The sequence below is a fragment of the Pezoporus flaviventris genome, unplaced genomic scaffold (assembly GCF_033815535.1).
Source record: "Pezoporus flaviventris isolate CSIRO_AGI_PZ_B2104156 unplaced genomic scaffold, CSIRO_AGI_Pfla_v1 ptg000036l, whole genome shotgun sequence".
NCBI lineage: Eukaryota > Metazoa > Chordata > Aves > Psittaciformes > Psittacidae > Pezoporus > Pezoporus flaviventris.
In genome coordinates this window covers 35,846,696-35,865,822 of record NW_026892584.1, presented here as the reverse complement: position 1 = coordinate 35,865,822, position 19,127 = coordinate 35,846,696, and the positions used below count along the sequence as shown (strand labels likewise).

The following is a 19,127-nucleotide window of genomic DNA, read 5'->3' as shown; positions in this document are numbered from 1 at the left end:
AATGGTAATTGTAGAATATATATCAAAGATAAATATTAGTACTTTGTTTTGGCCTCATCTGTGTTAGATTTTTTCTTTCCTTTTCTTTAAATGTCTTGCTACCAGTGCTGATGAATACTGTGATAAAAATGGTTGTGTGAAATAATGGCAACAGACCATCACAGTGTGTAAGAATTACTTCATGTGATCAGGGTTAGCACTGTACAAGTAGCTCATAGGTGGTGTGAATGAAGCTATGGTATTTCACCTGTCTGAAGATCAAAGATCTGGCCATAGTGCCTAAATGAATATTATTCTTATGGGAGAGGTGGCAGAGTACATCATGAAAGAGTGCCTCTCTTTTATGACAGTTATTAGTTGTCATCTGGTAATGCTCAGCCCCGGGAGAAACCAAAAAAATTTTGACCCTGTTTCATAGATGAAGAAATCTCAGAATTTCAAGTACTTATGCTTCTAGTCAGCATAAAAATGGTGGAAATATGTGCTTGTGCATATATCCTACTTGGTTGTAAACTCCTCAGGGGAAGCATAATATGATGATTGTAGTGGTACAATTGTAATTAAATTCTTCATATGAGGCATGACTATGAATAAAGTAAGATAAAGAAGTTTTCAGGAAATTCTTTTAACCAGCGTGTTCTTCAGTGGAGTTCAGACAACCTCATAATATGACTTTCTTGATGTTTTGTTTTGTTTTGTTTTTTTTCCTCCTCTGGAAAAAAGCTATAAAAACTTCTTAAAAGTGTGTTAAGAGTCCTTAATAGTGTATTAATTTTATTTAGGGATGTCTATTTAGATATTTGAATAGAAGCTTAAAGTAATAGATGCAGCTGATCAAGGATGACATAAGCTAATACACAGATCTAAATATTGAATGTTGATTTAATTTCTTTATTATTTTCCTTTGCATCTTTAGCACCATATCATCCAATGAGAATCAGTAGCCACAATAAAGGGGTTGCAGAGTTCTGGCTTTATTTTTCTAACGTCCTTGCTGCATTACAAGAACTGCATTGACCTTGTAATGCTTGTGAATTTGCCTTGCATATTTGGAGTTTGGTATTTTAGCTTTATTTAGAGGATTACTTGGTTAAAATACCAATTTAGATGAGAGGTAGTACAGTCTTCACATGCAGTAGACCTCCATTTCTACTGATGGCAGTGCATAGAAGACTACACATTAGACAGCCAAATTATCAAGTTTAATTGTTAATTGTTTGGAATTAAGAAATTACCATTTGCAGCATTACTCTGAGATTGTTGTCCAAAGGTTAATTTTTGTCTTAGATATTGAAGACACAAATTCTGTATTTAGTTTAAATGTTTCTGTCGAGGAAATTTCAGAGATTATAGGCTGACCTTAGCACGCTTCTCACTTAGTGTTTGAGTTGTGTAGAAAAATGGGTTTATAACCAAAAAACCTACCAGTCAAAACTCTCAAGTGAACTATTTAATGGTTTATACCTGACCACATTAGAACATTAAGAACTTAGCACACAAACTTTCCCCTAACACTGTAACATATTAACATATACCTATTTTTTTATTTATTTTTTTTTTAGGTATCGAAATTTTGATCAGCCTCATCGATTCTATGTTGCTGATGTATACACTGACCTTACTCCACTCAGTAAATTCCCTTCCCCTGAATATGAAACTTTTGCTGAATATTATAAAACAAAGTATAATCTTGACCTTACTAATCTCAACCAGCCACTGCTGGATGTGGACCACACGTCTTCAAGGTAACAACAGTCATATTTGTGTCTGAGGCTTGTAATTTGACTGTAAAGTGCCCTGTTGTTTTTTTTTAATTACAGGATAAAGCTGAGGGTTTGTGTTTTCCAAAATAATTACCGATATTTTTTCTTAAGAGGTACTTAATAGGCTGTAACAACTGTAACTTGATCCCATTTTTCTTCCAGAGGTAACTGTGCTGTCACTTCACTAAGGTTGAATGCTAAGAATTAAGTCATCACTTTAGAAAGCTTAGGCTAGTAAGTTCTATTAATTATGTGCTTATATTAAAGTATTTTTATGTTGTTTTTAGACTTAACCTTTTGACTCCTCGCCATTTGAATCAGAAGGGGAAGGCACTTCCACTAAGCAGTGCTGAGAAAAGGAAAGCAAAGTGGGAAAGCTTGCAGAATAAGCAGGTAAAATAGAAGTATCAAATTGAAGTTGCCTCTCTCTCAACAGTGATCTGACAATTACTTTTACAGGTAAAATTCTTTCCCTCTCTCCTCCTCTCCCCAGATACTGGTTCCAGAGCTCTGTGCTATACATCCTATTCCAGCATCGTTGTGGAGAAAAGCTGTTTGCCTGCCCAGCATACTTTATCGGCTGCACTGCCTTTTAACAGCAGAGGAACTAAGAGCTCAAACAGCCACTGATGCTGGTGTGGGAGTTAAATCACTTCCTGCAGATTTCAGGCATGTATTTTTTCAGGATGTGTCTTTCAGTACGATATCTGACTTCATTGGACAGTAAGGTGAAAACTATTACTGCGTTAATCTAAAACTGATACCCTTTGTTTAACTCGCATTGGTTTTCAGTGAAACATAGCTTAAAAGGACTTGATTATGAAAGGTGAAGTTAGATACTGCAGTCACTGTTCTTTTCAGAAGAATCTAACCTTTTTTAAACGTGTGTGCATGGAGAATTTTCTTGTCTTGTGGCAGTATTTTTTTGTTAACAAAATCAGCATGTATCTTTTCAGATACCCTAACTTGGACTTCGGATGGAAAAAGTCTATTGACAGCAAATCCTTCATCTCTATTCCTAACTCCTCTTTAGCAGAGAATGAAAATTACTGTAAGCACAGCACAATTGTAGTCCCTGAAAATGCTGCACATCAAGGTGCTAATAGAACCTCTTCTGCAGAAAACCATGACCAAATATCTGTGAGTTACAGAGCACTCCTCAATGAGTCACCCATTAAACTCCAAATTGATGTCTCAGCAGAACTTGCAGCAATTAATGGTGTTTCTTATAATAAAAATCTTGCCAATGGCAATTGTGATTTAGTTAACAGAGACTTTTGCCAAGGAAATCAGCTGAATTACTACAGGCAGGAAATACCTGTACAACCAACTACCTCATATCCTGTTCAGAATTTATACAGCAGTGAGAACCAGCCCAAGCCCAGCAATGAATGTACTCTACTGAGTAATAAATACCTTGATGGAAATGCTAACAGATCTACCTCAGATGGATGCCCCAAAATGGCAGTGACCACCAGTACTTCAAAAGCTATTAGTCTTTCAAAAGACACAGGAGATTCTGAAACAAACCCTTCCAATGAGTACTCCTCAAAAACTCTTGGTCCTAATCCTGGTCTCATTCTTCAAGCTTTGACTCTTTCAAATGCTAGTGATGGATTTAATCTGGAGCGGCTAGAAATGCTTGGTGATTCATTTTTAAAGCATGCCATCACTACGTACTTGTTTTGCACTTACCCTGATGCTCATGAGGGACGGCTGTCATATATGAGAAGCAAAAAAGTAAGTAGTAACAATCCGGTCATGGTATGTAAAAGGCACGTTGTAACCAGCCATACGCGTAAGAATTTTGCTGGAAGATTGAATGGCAACAGGTTGATTTAATTCCACCCCTTTACCAATTATACGTTGGGTAGTATGCATATAAGAATGAAAATACTGGACTACAGGATTAATGTTGCCATAACTGTGATTGATTGAAACTGTTTTCTGCAGTTCATTTTGAAATCTAGACCACTTAATTATCAGCCTAAGAAAGGATAGGACTGAATAAGAGTTCTAGGTTAGCAAGGATAATTGATGGACTGAACACTAGAGCCGTTACTGAGTTTCTTTAACGGGAGTGCTTGAATGAAGGGTTGAGTTAGCAATACAGAGCCTTAGGTTGTAGCTTTATTTGACTGTTCCTTTGTTTCCTCAATAAGTTACTTTCCTTGAAAACTTTTACTGTGATCTTACACAAATGCTAAAAATAAATCAACAGAACCAATAAAAAAATCTTACAGAAGTGTTGCATCAAAACGTTTGAAAGTATTTTAAAGTAAATGTGAACAGTACAGAGTAGGGTCGTCAGTTCTGCTGCTGCCGGTTTTAAATTCCGGAGTAATCAATCATGCGAAAGTGTTCTGGGTTTTTCTTTTCCCCTACATAATGTGATAACTTGAATCAAATGCTGAGGATTTGATTGTCTGTCTCTGATAATAGGTTAATTCTCAGTGATGTATTTTGAGTAGTTTAATCTTGGAAAATAAAGAGGGCTAAATAAATTGCATAGTTCAAGTAAAGGAAGTGATTTAATATTCAAGTTCAAATTTCAAGACTTTAAAAACAAACATGGAAAGTGTATTTAGAATGAGAAATGAAGCTCAGAAGTTGATAGTTACAACATAAAAGGAAATATGTTTGCATGTGAGTGCTTTTTTTTTTCCCCTCCCTTTTAAAATGTTTAAAAGAATTTTAGAGTCTATGAAAACAACATCTGTGTTATGACTTAATAAGATTTGTTATATGGAACTGTTTCAACACTTTCTACTGCCAAAGTTTAGGTGAATCTACCCATAATCACAATAATTTTTCATTTCCAAATCTCGCCTGAATGTTCATTAATAATGAATAATTAATGACACTCGTACAGGTCATTTTTACTGTTATTTTAAAAGAAGCAATAATTTTATTTTGCAAATAGGATTTAATCTATCAGATTTCTTTAATTAAATTTGACACATCTAATGTGCTTAGCCTTAAAAAAAAATATTAAAATAATCTGTTTTAAGAAAGCTGAAATGCCTTTTGAGGTCTAGATAAAAATGCATGATGGTACAAGATCTGGCTTGACGTGTAAACTTGTTTTGCTCCTTTTGCATTTTAACCTAAATATATGTATGTCCAGAGGTTTATGAGAATGTGTTTTTCTTGAAGGTCAGCAACTGTAACTTGTATCGCCTTGGAAAAAAGAAAGGACTGCCTAGTCGTATGGTGGTATCAATTTTTGATCCCCCGGTCAACTGGCTTCCTCCTGGTTACATAGTGAACCAGGATAAGAGCAACACTGATAAGTGGGAGAAGGATGAAGTGGTAAGACTTGATTTAACTATGCTGAGGAGTAACTATTCACGTCTGTATTCTCTCACCCCTACCTCCTTCTAACCCCCAGATATTTTGCTAAAAATGTGGATCTGTATCTTTGTTTCCTTTCTAAAACTTCTCCTTAACTTATGGAAAATTAGAGGAAAACTGATCCGGAATAGAACCTGTAGAAAGGAAATTTACTGAACATCATCCAATAATGAGTGTGCATATTAATAGAAAAGTAGAGAAGAAAAAATGTTTTGTTTGTAGTTCGTGTACTCTCAGGAGTTTTTCTGAAATAAATGAGTTCACCTTCATAGAATATATGAAACGGAGTTGGTTTTCATAGTGCTGAGAATGAAGATTGAACCGGCTTGAGAAAATGTTCAGTATTGGTTGCTGTTAGCTTACACCATGGGTATGGCTGAAGGCTACTTTGCATCCAAAATACAATGCTGGGGTAGCCACCCTCACTGTCTAAAGCTTCAAAACGACAAATCTTAATTAGGAGCAGTTCCAATTATTTTCTGACTAAACGCATTGTATGTTTGTAGTAGGATTGTGTGTGCAAGAAATATCACTGATCACAGCAGTCAGTAATATAATCTTTAAGTGTTTCGAGAATGGTTTGGAGGTCAAGGAAGAAGGTGGAGGTATTTTTTTTTTCTTTTCCCCAAATCTGAAGACCATACTCGATTGTAGAACCACCAGAGGGCACATGGGAGGACTGTTAGTTAGATGTACCGTGCAAATAAATGCTTATTTCAGAATGAACCAACCTGATTACTGTGTGTGCCAAGATTTCCATTTCAAAGAGACTTACTGCTGTACCTTTCTAAAAGTAAGACAGTACATTTGGGACAGGAGTTAATCGTTATTTTGTAGAAGCTTTCAGTTCACCATAACATTTTAGTGGCCTCTTTCTCCTTGCTAGTCACTGTTTATTTGTAAATAAAATACACAATTTCAGACCAAAATGCAGACTGTGGTGCAATTAAGTAGTACTGGGGTTTGTGCCAAGTAGATATTTTGCTTTCTTGCATATAATTTTCATTCTCCATCCATGGGCTGATGGACTGTAACTGGGGCTAGAAAATCTCATATTATTATGACAGATTATTACAAAAACATCCTAGTCAGATGTTGGCATTTTTGTGTTACCAGGCTTTATTAAGGGGAAGGATCTTCCTCTGTTAATTTGATCAGGTAGTTTATTTCAAAAAAGCATGAAAGAAGCACTTACATGTATTTAGCTTGTAAGTGGCCATAACTAACTCAAAATCAATCAGGTATTCTTTAAGAAAAGGTTTGGTTTTTGAGGATCATCATTGATTAATGTTTTTAAATGCTGTCTGATGAAAGTAATGACCTATCAGACTTGCTTCCCGGCTCCTTCAGCTACTGTTCATTCTCATCACTTATATTTTTATTACTTTTTTTATACATGAAGCAGTGTGCAAACAATGTTAGGGTAGTTCATGTAGCCATTCTGCTAATTAAAATGAATTTAAGAAAATTGTGAATGAAATTGTAGTAAGAATTAAATTTATCACTTATTAAATCTTTGTGAAAGCAGACAGCAATCTGTTTTGAGTCATCTAGCTAGAGATGTATCAGTGTATTTTTTTCAGTGACAGATATGACAGGTGGTATGTAACAAGAAAAAAATCAGCACTAGCTCTAATTGGGACTGGTTAAATTAGTCTTACTTTGAGCATTATACTGCTACTAGTATCCAAAACAGCTATGTAAAATCAAGTGTTGCTATCTCTTTCTGATCAGTTAAATCTACGGAAATCCCAGATGTGTATATGTGAGATGGGTAATTACAGCAGCAGAAATTCTTTTGGCAAATGTCTAAACTGAATTTCTGTAGCCACTTTTTTCCCCTGCCCCTGCCAGCACTAAATCTCACTAAGCCTCCTCTGTCCTGATGAGGAATGCTGTGATCTGATCCTTAGCTGATTTCAAGCGTTGCCTAGTGCACCTTACAGCTGCCACCCATCCACACATCTAGAGAGTTGTGCATTTGGCCCAGAGGGACAGGTCCCCCATGGTAGCATCTGGTTCACAGATATGTAAGATTAAGTGTCTGAGACCTATAATATGACATACATAGATTGAGGGCAGATATGAGCTGTTTCGCTTGATTCAAAATGGTGTTGGCTTTCAGGACCCATTCCAGAAAAGCACTTTGAATCTGATCTTGCTTCTATCAAATTAAGTGGCAGAATTCCCGCTGACATCAGTGATGCTGGTTTGAGTCTGTGAATAGTCTTTTGATGTTAGGAAGACTACTTGTGCATTTAGCTAATATGTTTAAGTGCTCTCCTGGATTGGGGCCATGGCGAATTATACATCATTGTATAGCTTGGGCATATCTGCGTTCAATTTATAATTTACATCAGTCCATACCAGTTTGCTTAATATGAGCAGGGAAAAGACATGAGACATCATTAGTTTTGCTGGTGTGGGTATGTATGTAAGTATTAGAAAATTGGTGACAACTTTAACTTGATAAGTTAAGGCTGTAAGTACAGCCTGAAACAACCCAAAACTTTAAGCCAGTATTTACTTGTTAAAGGATTAATACTATTTGCCTTTGCATCTACTTCATGATTTCATGAATATGTTAATATTCAGTTTAAAAACTGCTTTTACATTTTTAGACTTGCCATATTGAAATCCTGGTGATATTAAATGAATGGAAAACTGGAGAGATAGTATATTTGTTAAAACTGAGAATTATTAACTTGCACTGTGGTTCTTGCAGAAGAAAAGAATTGTTCTATATCTACTATATGATAAGCAGCCAGATCATTTCTTGAGTCCCCAACCTATGCAGTGAAGACAGCCACACACATAAGCATTAGGTTCTTGCCAACTAACTGGTATTAGACTTCCAGTTTTGATCTGCAATAAAAAATCACCTACACTGGTACACTAAACTTACTTTCTACTAGTTTGCCAAGTAGACTGAATTAATTAGCAGCTGTGTTTGAGAACATAGAGAAAGGTATTTTGCTGGTTCAGGTGATTATTATTGAAGAACTAGGGTAAAGAAGTTCTTACAGTTTTTACATGGAATGCATTTTCCAATTATGTGTCCAGAAACTGAGATTATCTTGATTATGACTATAGCAAGTCCTGCAAGTCCCTTAGTATTTGCTGTAGAAGGATGTATAAAGAATCTTCAGAATTGGTTTGGGTCACCGTTTGTATTAGCCTTACTTAGCAGATAGAGGGAAGGATGCACCCAGAAAATGTTCCTTGTACTTCTCCAGATCTGTTAGTATAGAATTCCTTTGTCTGCTTGGTATACAAATGTCTAATGTTTAGTGGATTTAGTTAATCCCAGATGCACCATATTCTAGTATAAGCACAAGTTTCTATGAAATGCTGCATGTTATATGTAGAATATGTGCTATTATAGGTTAGTAATAAAGTGTTTATATTCTAAGACAGTTATTCTGGTCTTAAAATGCTAGTGTAAATTGAGGTTGTATTGTGCAGCTGATCAGACAATGTAATTAGAAACATGAAAAAAAAATCAGTCATATTGTTAGCAGACACTACTCAAATCCCACACTTCTGACAGTTCTGGAATAAAAGTTTCTCATTTCCTTCTTTGGTACCATATTTTTTGTGTTCTTTCATAGACAAAGGAGAACTTGTTGGCTAATGGCAAAATTGATAATTATGAAAATGATGAAGAGGATCAAAACCTAATGTGGAGGTTACCCAAGGAAGAAACAGACTTTGAAGATGATTTTCTGGAGTATGATCAGGAGCATATCAAATTCATTGATAATATGTTAATGGGATCAGGGGCTTTTGTGAAGAAAATTTCTCTCTCTCACTTTTCAACCACTGATTCAAACTATGAATGGAAAGCACCCAAGAAGTCTTCCCTGGGTAATGTTCAATTTTCATCAGATTTTGATGATTTTGACTATAGCTCGTGGGATGCTATGTGCTATCTGGATCCTAGCAAAGCTGTTGAAGAGGATGATTTTGTAGTGGGCTTCTGGAATCCATCAGAAGAAAACTGTGGTGTTGATGCGGGAAAACAGTCTATCTCATATGACTTGCATACAGAACAGTGTATTGCTGACAAAAGCATTGCAGACTGCGTGGAAGCCCTGTTGGGCTGCTATCTGACCAGCTGTGGTGAAAGAGCTGCTCAGCTTTTCCTGTGTTCACTGGGGCTGAAGGTGCTCCCTGTAATTAAAAAGACTGATTGGGAAGGCACTTTGTGTGCTAGCAGAGAGAATTGTAGCAGCGAGGAGAAAAATCTTTCATCAGACTCTATTTCTGCTTCTATACCTAATTCAGAGGCTTCTCTGTATAAAGACCTAGAGTATGGTTGTTTGAAGATTCCGCCAAGGTGTATGTTTGATCACCCAGATGCTGAAAAAACCCTAAATCACCTTATTTCTGGTTTTGAAAACTTCGAGAAGAAAATAAACTACAGTTTTAAGAACAAGGCTTATCTTCTTCAAGCATTTACTCATGCCTCGTACCATTATAATACCATTACTGGTAAGTAGTCTTAAACGAGTGGGGTTTTTCCCCATATTGTAAATACAGGAGAAGCAGTGTATGATGTGTTCCTGTACAGTTTTTTTTAGACAACATGTTTCTTTAAAAGACAATAGTCTCTGAATATTAAGTCTTTGAAAATACTGTCTTGCTCTTTATTTCAGGAGGGGGATATGTGTGAAAGCTGTATCTCAGTGATTATTCATATTTTGATTTGAGGTAGATAGAAGACTTACTGAAGTCTTAATCAAGTTTTGGGAAAGAGCAGCATTTTTCATCTTGGCTGTATCACTAGTGTATGTGACTGACATTAGATCCTTATTTAGCTGAAATAAGTTCTTGTAGAACTCTGGAAAATTGCAGTATACTTCTAGAAGTAGCAATCATGTTTTGCAAATATATTTAGCAAATTTGTCCATAATTTAATCCCAAGAATATTGCCCTTTGACCATACTTCTGAAGATTAAAACTAGACTATACAACTTTAATTAGCTGAATAGTCTGTAGGACTATACCATATGGAGACTTCCCTTTGAAGTTGTGAATTAGAAGGCATAGTTTAAGTCTAGGCATTGTATTGAGTATATATTTAAAGTCCAAGTTTGAAGCAATTGACTAAATCAGGCTAAATATTTATTTCAGGCTAACTGCTTAATGTTTCTCTACATGCTCTCACAGAAGATTTTACAGCAGCACAAGTTTGTGTTTCTGTGATCTTGAATAACTTTTGCTTATGCCAATTAGCATAGTATTTGTTCATTCTAAAACTTTAAATATTTTGCTATTATAATATACAATTAAAACCAAACTATGGTAAATTCCAGCCCTGTTAGAAGTGAATGGCAAATTCTTGTGCAGTCAGCAGTCTGAATTTTTCCCCGAAGTGAATTGGTTCTTTATACCAAGGAGTAAGAAAGTTCTGATTTAATTAAAGAAGTTGTTTTGACAGTGTTAGTACATCGAAAACAATTCACAATGTACACTGGAATGCTCCTTTAGCTTTTTATTCTAGGTAATACTACTGTCTATGTATTTACTTTTCACAAATATTTCACAAAACATATAGAAGGTAGATAATCCCTTTACACACATATACATGCATACTAACAGAAACCTTGAGGCATAGTGTCTAGCTGAAATTGTGTTGTTGGGTCCAAAAGTTTTGGTTTCATTTCTGTTTACCACATAAGGCAGCTATGAATTGCTGTTGCTTGTAACTTCTGTTAAGGAGTAGCTAGTAATCAACATCTGGCAGTATCATAGGTACAGCTGCTATAAAAACAGCTTAGTGCTAGCCATTTCACTCTCATGTTACTTTTGTAGTAATTCTGTCTTCCTTTCTTTCTATCTACCCATCCTTGTTTACTTTCAAGACTGCTTTTTGCTTTTGTTTATGTTCTAAAAATAGATTTGCATAGCTCTCCATTCCTGTCCCCTGCCAATTTTCCAAAGAGCCAATGCTTGACAATTTTAGTTTCCAGTTTAAAAGACCCATTCTTAATGGGAATCTTAGTTCAATGGTTTTTGAGAAATCTAAGTGTGTGGTGAATTAGATGAAAAATCTGAGATTGTATGTTCCTCCTGCTTTTGTTGCATTGTTTTCTTATGAATTTTTTGAGGTTTAACTGTTACCATTTTCAGATCAGCTTGCTAGTGCAATCCCTTAATTTTACTTTTTTTGATCTTTCTTGGTGCAGTGGTAAAGATTTTGAGTAAAAGCATTAATTGATTATAAACACAAATGGTTTGCTAGCCTGGCAAGTTAATATTTAGTTAAAAAATGTCTATTATTAGATGTAATATCTGTTTTTTTCTGATTTTTTTAAAAAAAGAATTCAATAACTAATCTCTCTGAACACAAAGATACCTTTTTTAAAAAAACAGATTGTCTCCTCTGAGAATTGGCTAGTTTGTGGAATTTAAATGGCAGTGTACCAGACCTCTTATCCAGAATGTCCTGGAAAGAATGTGTGTGTTAAACTTAATTGTGGTGTTGTACATTCTTTTATTTCCAATGCTTTAAGATTGTTACCAGCGCTTAGAATTCCTGGGAGATGCAATTCTGGACTACCTCATAACCAAGCACCTTTATGAAGACCCACGGCAACACTCTCCAGGAGTTCTTACTGACCTGCGATCTGCTCTAGTCAATAATACCATTTTTGCATCATTAGCTGTTAAGTATGACTACCACAAGTACTTCAAAGCTGTCTCTCCTGAACTATTTCATGTTATTGATGACTTTGTGCAGTTTCAAATGGAAAAGAATGAAATGCAAGGAATGGATTCTGAGGTTAGTGGAAGTAGAAGAAATGTGTTCAGTATCTGATTTGAAACATGCTACTGGATTTCATAGTGATGGACATTTTTGTAATACTTTTTAATACATTTTTGTATTACATTTTGTAATACTTTAGTTTTATGCACACAGCAACCAAAGAAGCAGGCTCCCAGTAACAAAGCATACAATATGCAAATTAAAATACAATCTTTAGAAAGTATAAAGAACTTTCATAAAATAATTAAATTGAAAACAGTTTGCCTCTAGATTTTTGTGACCTTTGATTTCAGTCACTATTTCACTTTTGTGTTATTGTTAGAACAGTATGCAGGCAGGGGGGGAGCAGGACCACTTAGCCTGGAAGCTACTACTACATCATAAAATCATGACAAAGAGTTAATGAGTTAATACTGACTTAGTATAGGATATCCATGCAACATTATGAGCAATACTACCTTTGGACTATGTGGAGATTATTTAATGTAGCACACTGACAGAGGTTTCCACCATTTTTCTTTTGAATATTTCTGCTGGAGCAGGTGTTACTGCACTGTGCTCAAGTATGTGTGACATGCTCCTGAGGGCTTTATATCTGCTAACCAGGGAAACATTGCATGCATCTTTCAAATAAACCACTTGAAAGATAGTTTAACTGAAGACCTGCAAGCACAGATCCTATCTGTGCTATGCAGGAAGAAACCTAATGGTAGTGAACATCTATTTGCTGGAGATCCATTAGTCTAAAACTAATTCATTTAGATAAGCTGCTCAGAAGATGTATGAGAGCAGGGGTCTTGTGAATCAAATTCTAATCAGGGTCCTGGAAGAGATGGACTTTCTCATTATCCTTTCTTTAGGAGTGTTATCCAATGCATAACCCTCATAGTTTGTCTTCTGAAAAACTGTGACCAATCTCTTGAAAAGTATTCTATCAGAGAATACTCCAGCACTCAACAAACGTGTTATCTTCGTCTTTAGTAATTTCTTCTTTTTGCTACACAACTTAGAAGCTTGGCAGTCAAAATACTTCTGTTACAAACATGTTTTTACAGCCCTTGCACTGTGTTGCAGAGTGAAATCTATGAGTGAAAAGGCTAAAAACTTATTTGAAGACCTCAGAGTAGTGATTTCTAAGTTCGTTCAGTTTTTTGCTGGTATGCAAAAAGATTGCCTAGAAACTTCCTCCGAAGTTGCAACCAAATTGTGTGATAGCTGTTTCAAATAAAATTCTTGTTTCGCTGTCCCTGCGCCTGCTCCCTATCTTGGTCTGGCACTGAATTACTGAAACTCTTATTTCATCAGAGTTAATGAAGAGTCTTTGTTTCTGCAGTTCATGCCAGCTAGGCTGGTTTCCATGTGTGTCTCCACATCATCTGCTTTGCTTTTTTCAGATACCACTCGTGAAACATCTGTTGTCCCTTGCTTTATAGCTCTTAATTTCTCTCTCCTGTTATTTCAGTATAACTCAAAAGTGCTTAAGTTTGCACTTGGTATGAAATACACTATTCAGAAGAGTTGAACTTGTTTTTTAACATTAAAATTCCTGTTTGGAGTGTTTACACATCAGCTCTGATTTCTTGTTTGATTTATTTTGGGTAGAAATACTGGGTTGTACTGGTTCATGAAGTATTTTGGTGGCTCTTAAGAGGACTGACATTGGCCCCTACCTTGGGGTTTAAACCCAACGCAGTGAGAAGGTAGTTGCTGGGAGAAAAGACGAACTTACTTCCTTTTAGGCAGAGGAGCGTTATGGTCAAAAATTTCTGTTTCAGATCACTTTGTTTGGACTTAGGTGAATGTATATTGTATGTATTTGATGTATTTCTGGTAAAGGATTAGATTAACTCAAGGTCTCTAAAACATAGGCTGAAAGTTTAGCTTTAATAATGAGACTGTGCTATTGTCTGAAGATAGTAGCATAGAAGAAAACACTGCCTGCTACCTTTAAAAGATAGCTAAGTGTGCCTGCTAGCTATCTCATGTTGCTGGTTATCACTTATTAATGGCTCAGTTTACTGGTACTTGTTTCATGCTTGTCTTCTGGGGTAAATGAGATAAGGAAAAGTACACCCAACTTTCGTCCAGAGATTTTGAAGCTTTCATACAGATTTTTGAAGCTACTTCTAGGAGATGCCTAATGTGTGAAATCTTCCTTTATTATGCGTAGCTTTCTAGTATTAACTGATTGAGCCAAGTCTGTTTCTTATTGGAAAAAACAGACCCATGGTAAAATCCTACAGAATTACATGAGGAATTCACAAAGCACATGAGGTCTCTGTACAGAATGGTGCTTGGAATTATTTTTGCATTTGAAAAATGACATATCCAGCAGCTTAGTTTTGTTGGGAAATAAAAGAACAATTTCACTGTGGAAAATTGTCAGTGAAAAGCTTAAAGGAAGCAGCACAGGGTAGCGTGAAAGAGAGCTTACATTTCTGAAGATCTTTTTATTTTAAAATATGCAATTGTTTCTCTCTTCCTCCTTTCTTCCTGCATCCCCCTGCTTTTTTTAATTGCTAACAGCTCAGAAGATCTGAAGAAGATGAAGAAAAAGAGGAAGACATTGAAGTACCAAAGGCCATGGGGGATATATTTGAGTCTCTTGCTGGTGCCATTTATATGGATAGCGGAATGTCTTTGGAAATGGTGTGGCAAGTGTACTATCCAATGATGAGGCCATTAATAGGTATTGTCTGCTTTCAGAAAAGAAAATAATAATTAAGTGCCATCTGCTATGAAGAGAAGAAAGCTAATTTTTTTTTTTTCCCCTTCCAAATAGAGAAATTTTCTGCTAATGTGCCCCGTTCTCCAGTGCGAGAGCTGCTGGAGATGGAGCCAGAGACAGCCAAATTTAGGTGAGAATATGCTTCCTTTGGTACACACTGCCATAAAATATTTTTAAGCTGTGCTTCATAAATGTCCAAAATTAATTTCTTTTGCACTAAGTAGCTAGCATGATCATTGTGTTCACTGATTTTATTGCTTTTTATTGCATAACTTTGAGAAAAGTAACAATTTCTGTTTAACTATACTGCTTTAACTTCTGTAGAAAAGAGAATATAGGTCTCTTTATTTCACATTAACTTACTTAAGGACTAAGTAATTTTTGTGTATATTTTTGCAGTCCTGCAGAAAGAACTTACGATGGAAAGGTCAGAGTAACAGTGGAAGTTGTAGGAAAGGGAAAGTTTAAAGGTGTTGGCAGAAGCTACAGGATTGCCAAATCTGCAGCTGCGAGAAGAGCACTACGAAGCCTCAAAGCAAATCAACCTCAGGTCCCAAACAGCTGAGACTCCTCTTAAAAAAAAATGGGGGGAAAAAACACAAATAAAGAAAATTTTTAAAAATGTTGATGTTGAGAGGAACAAATTGGAAGACAGAATTTAAAGTTTGTTTGATAACAGAATAGATAACAAAACATTTAACGTGTATAAAATTTTGGAACTAACTGTAGTTATAGTTTTTTGCGCAAACACAATCTTGTCTTCTTTCCTCACTTCTGCTTTGTTTAATCACGAGAGTGCTTTAATGATGACATTTAGCAAGTGTTCAGAATAATTGTTGTCAGGTCTTTATGGTTTACTTTTATTGTCAGTACAGCTTTGCTTAGTGTTAGAAGGCCAGGGAGCTTATGCCTAATGCAGTTGCTAGATTTATATATAGTAATCTTGAAATTCTTCAGTCTGTGCACTAGTGCCAGTCATAAAGCAGTTGATAAACTGTGCTGGATGATTGGGTATAAGAAAGAATAAGTGTGCCAGTATTCTCTCTTGTTTTTCTTTTTTGTTTTTCTTTTTTTTTTTTTTAATCTCTCCATGTCATCTTTTTACATTAAGATGGCATTCCCAATCATTATTGCACTTATTTGTTAGGGACAGATTCTAATTGAAAAGGCTGGCATACTAGTAGAATGAAACTTCCGTTTCATTATGCCACACAGTCTTGCATAAAAAAAGGTTCTTGCCTTAAAAATAAATAAACCCTCATTAATAATCTTTTAATTTCTGATCTTTTTTTGGAACAAGCTGTTTTACATTCCCTTAATTTTATTATGCATTTTGCAATGATACAGCTCTATATTTACAGTACAACTCATTACTATAGCTGTGACTTATTACGGGATTATAATAGAAATTGTATTCATATATATGTAATTAGGTTGTTTTTAACAATTCTGAGGAGGTGGTTAGTTGAAAGTTGTTGTTTTTTTGGTTTTTTTATACCATAAACAAGTATGGTCTTTGGTTAAAATTCCAATTTTACACAAACATACAAGCTAGATAGTTCCAGTACTGGAAACAGTAATGAAAAATTGCACAGTACAAACTGTCACTCTAACAAAATAACCTTTGACATATCACACCTTAAATATGCTGCAGATTTTATAGTCAATTGGTTACGTATTTAACAAACAGAGCACCTTTACACTTAAAGATATTTCCACATAAATTTCTTACTGTACTTTTCAGAGTTGCATGCATATTTCGCCTACCAAAGCTGTGCTGTTAAATAACATGAAAGTTGATGTATGAGATACAACTGCCGTACTTTTGATACATCTGTGATTTAGGTCCTTAATTTAGAGAAACTAGCTCATTGGTGTTTTGGTCTGCTGGGGGCAGGGGGTGGAAATCATACTTTTAGGCTTTGCCTCTACTTCTTTAATTAGATCTTTGTAGGCACTCTTTACTTAAATACCTCAGTTCTTTTTTTTTTCTTCTCTTTTCTTTCCTTTTTTTTTTTTTTTTTGCATGCGTTTTTCTGTTTTGGTGCTATGTTTATATATTATGCTTGAAATTTTAATTTTTTGCACTGTAACTATAATACCTCTTAATTTACCTTTTAAAAAAAAGCTGTGGGTCTCGTATTCCCACCAGTATCAATAGAGGTTTGCTGCAATTTTGCCCTGTTAATTATGCTTGAAGTTTGAGAAAGCAGAGCAAGGTGTTTTAACGTTTTCCAGCACAATAGTTTGAAGTTGATGCTGTGTCCTATGTATTAAATTACAAATAAATACTGTATTTCCTGCTTTTAAACCCTTTTCCTTTCCTCAGAAATGCACACTAAAACAAAACGAAAACTGTCAGCTCTTGCTTTCTTAACAAAAGAAAATAAATGCCTTAGTGACAAGGGATAGACATTAAGCTTTTCTGAAATACAGTTTTCAAGAGTTCATGTTTTATATCTGAGTCATTTTTCATTCTGCAAAAAGGACCATTCTTATGTTTGAAAGCAGCATTGTTATAGTAGTGAGAACAAGAATTAAAATACTAGCTTATAAAAGCATTTGTTTGGTACTTCAGTCATGAAAATGTAACAGGGAAATACAAGACCTGCAAGTCTTGATGTATATAAAACAAGTGTAAATGAGATGGAATAGTAAAAACACACAGTCTGAATTTTCAAAGGTAAATTTTTTTAACTGTTTTGTTTTGTTTTCTTTTGCTTTTAAAGGTCACTGGTTTAAGTTACAGCTCTTTTTTCATGGTAGGAGTGAAGTTTTCTAGCAAAAATACATGATTATTAATGTTAACAGTTCTGTATTTCTGGCCAGACATCAATCAGCAGATGAAATCAGACCATCTAGAAAGTCTTAAGTAGTTTTAACTGCGTTACGAAAAACTAAACTTTAAGTTAGTCTTTGAATGCCTAAAATTTCTTACTGATTATTACAAGGTTATAGATTCTCAGGGGTTTTAGGTAATTGCTAGCAGTAAAGTGCTACAGAGTGTCTTGATGCAAAGAAAATTAACTGAACTTGTTCTGTGTTTCAGAATAGTTTAATGATTGCTTTGTTACTAGATAAAGCCTATGAATTGGAAATCTGAAATGTGTAGTGGCTGACTATAAAGTAGTTTCTGCTGCTGATGCGTTTTTAAATGTGTTTTAAATGCCGTAATTTTTTCCAGTGTGACCTCATTGAAATATTTTTTATCCTTTGAGATAGAAAATTCTTAGTAGTTTCCATGTTACACATCTGTGTGTTTTACCCTACAGTTGATAAGATTTTGATATTGGACATTGTATGCTATTAAAGACCTAAATCTGATCATTTGAAGGTTGGGATAGAAATCACTTGACATGCTATAAGCACAAGTGTAAGTGGACTGTTGTAACCCATCTTCAAAAGCAACCACACAGGCTTGTAATGAATAGCGTGGGGGTTAGTTGGCATGAACCTTGTTTGGTTTGGTTTGTTTTTTTTTTAATCTAAGTCCTGTTATACTGTACTTTAAACAGTCCTCCTAACTATGCTGCATTTTTATTTTTATGGCTTTTTTTTTTTGCGTTGTTCTGTTCATGTAGCACAAATAAGCATTGCACTTGGTACCATGCTTTACCTCATTTCAAGGAAAAAATGCTTAACAGAGAGGAAAAATGTGGTTTGGCCTTGCTGCTGTTGTGATTTACTGAATTTGAAAAAGATAATTATAATGCCTGCAATGCGTCATTTACTTGCACAACTGAGGTCATTTGTAATGTCTGTGGCATTTTTACTGTATGTGGGAAAATACAACAATGATGTGCAACAACTCTTGATTGTATTTTGAAGCTGTTGTCTTTCTGCTACATCATTTTACTGTTATGTGAAGTAATTAAAATTAGAATGACCTCTGACACTCCAGTAATTATATCTGAACAAACCAACATATAATGCATATAATGTAGTTTTTGCGAGTAGATGGCCCCTAGTGATTTGGTCAACTTCAACTAAATCTCTGCTCAGTCTGAATCTTGAGTGCGCAGTAGTGACTTCTAAAGTGTTTGTTGAGCTTGATGCTGCTAAAAGTCCATACAGAAAAAAACCCTACTATTTTTAAGTCTCATTATACGATAATAAGTTGTGACTGCAGAGTAAAGAACTTGGACAAGAACCAGTTTCCATGCTGGGGAGGAGTATAGTGGTGGCCCAGGGAGGAGGTGCCAGATCCTCAGCTGGTGCAAATTGATGTGGTATCATTTTAATCAATGTAACTGCATTCTTTTACATACCTGAAGATCTTGTGTTTATATGTATGTTGCAGATTGGGTTTTCCTCCTTATAAGGAAATACAGAACCTGTATACACTGGAAATTATGGGGGTTTATGTTACTGCATATGACATAGCTACGTTACATGCATTTATTTGTATAGAAGGTGAAATCTTTGTATCACAGTCACAGCAGCACATGTTATCCAAAAAAGAGGAGTAGCATCATGATCTGCTGTGATACTGTACTTACCTCTCTAACAG

General features: G+C 35.3%; 1 protein-coding gene across 7 annotated transcripts in view; it reads left to right on the top strand.

Annotated features, from left to right (window-relative positions):
- DICER1 (dicer 1, ribonuclease III) overlaps positions 1 to 18,625 on the top strand; it is a 69,035-nt gene extending 50,410 nt beyond the window's left edge. For 6 of the 7 annotated variants that reach the window (XM_061463915.1, XM_061463913.1, XM_061463916.1 and 3 more), the window contains 10 exons: positions 1,563 to 1,745; positions 2,051 to 2,156; positions 2,257 to 2,432; positions 2,720 to 3,503; positions 4,920 to 5,075; positions 8,729 to 9,611; positions 11,636 to 11,904; positions 14,416 to 14,578; positions 14,672 to 14,747; positions 15,017 to 18,625. In XM_061463915.1, coding sequence (XP_061319899.1) covers positions 1,563 to 1,745; positions 2,051 to 2,156; positions 2,257 to 2,432; positions 2,720 to 3,503; positions 4,920 to 5,075; positions 8,729 to 9,611; positions 11,636 to 11,904; positions 14,416 to 14,578; positions 14,672 to 14,747; positions 15,017 to 15,182 — 2,962 coding nt within the window. In that variant the 3' untranslated portion in view covers positions 15,183 to 18,625. Of the gene's footprint in view, positions 1 to 1,562; positions 1,746 to 2,050; positions 2,157 to 2,256; positions 2,433 to 2,719; positions 3,504 to 4,919; positions 5,076 to 8,728; positions 9,612 to 11,635; positions 11,905 to 14,415; positions 14,579 to 14,671; positions 14,748 to 15,016 lie in introns of those variants that run through there. The other variant, XM_061463917.1, reaches the window with a different exon arrangement.
- Positions 18,626 to 19,127: the final 502 nt, after the last annotated feature.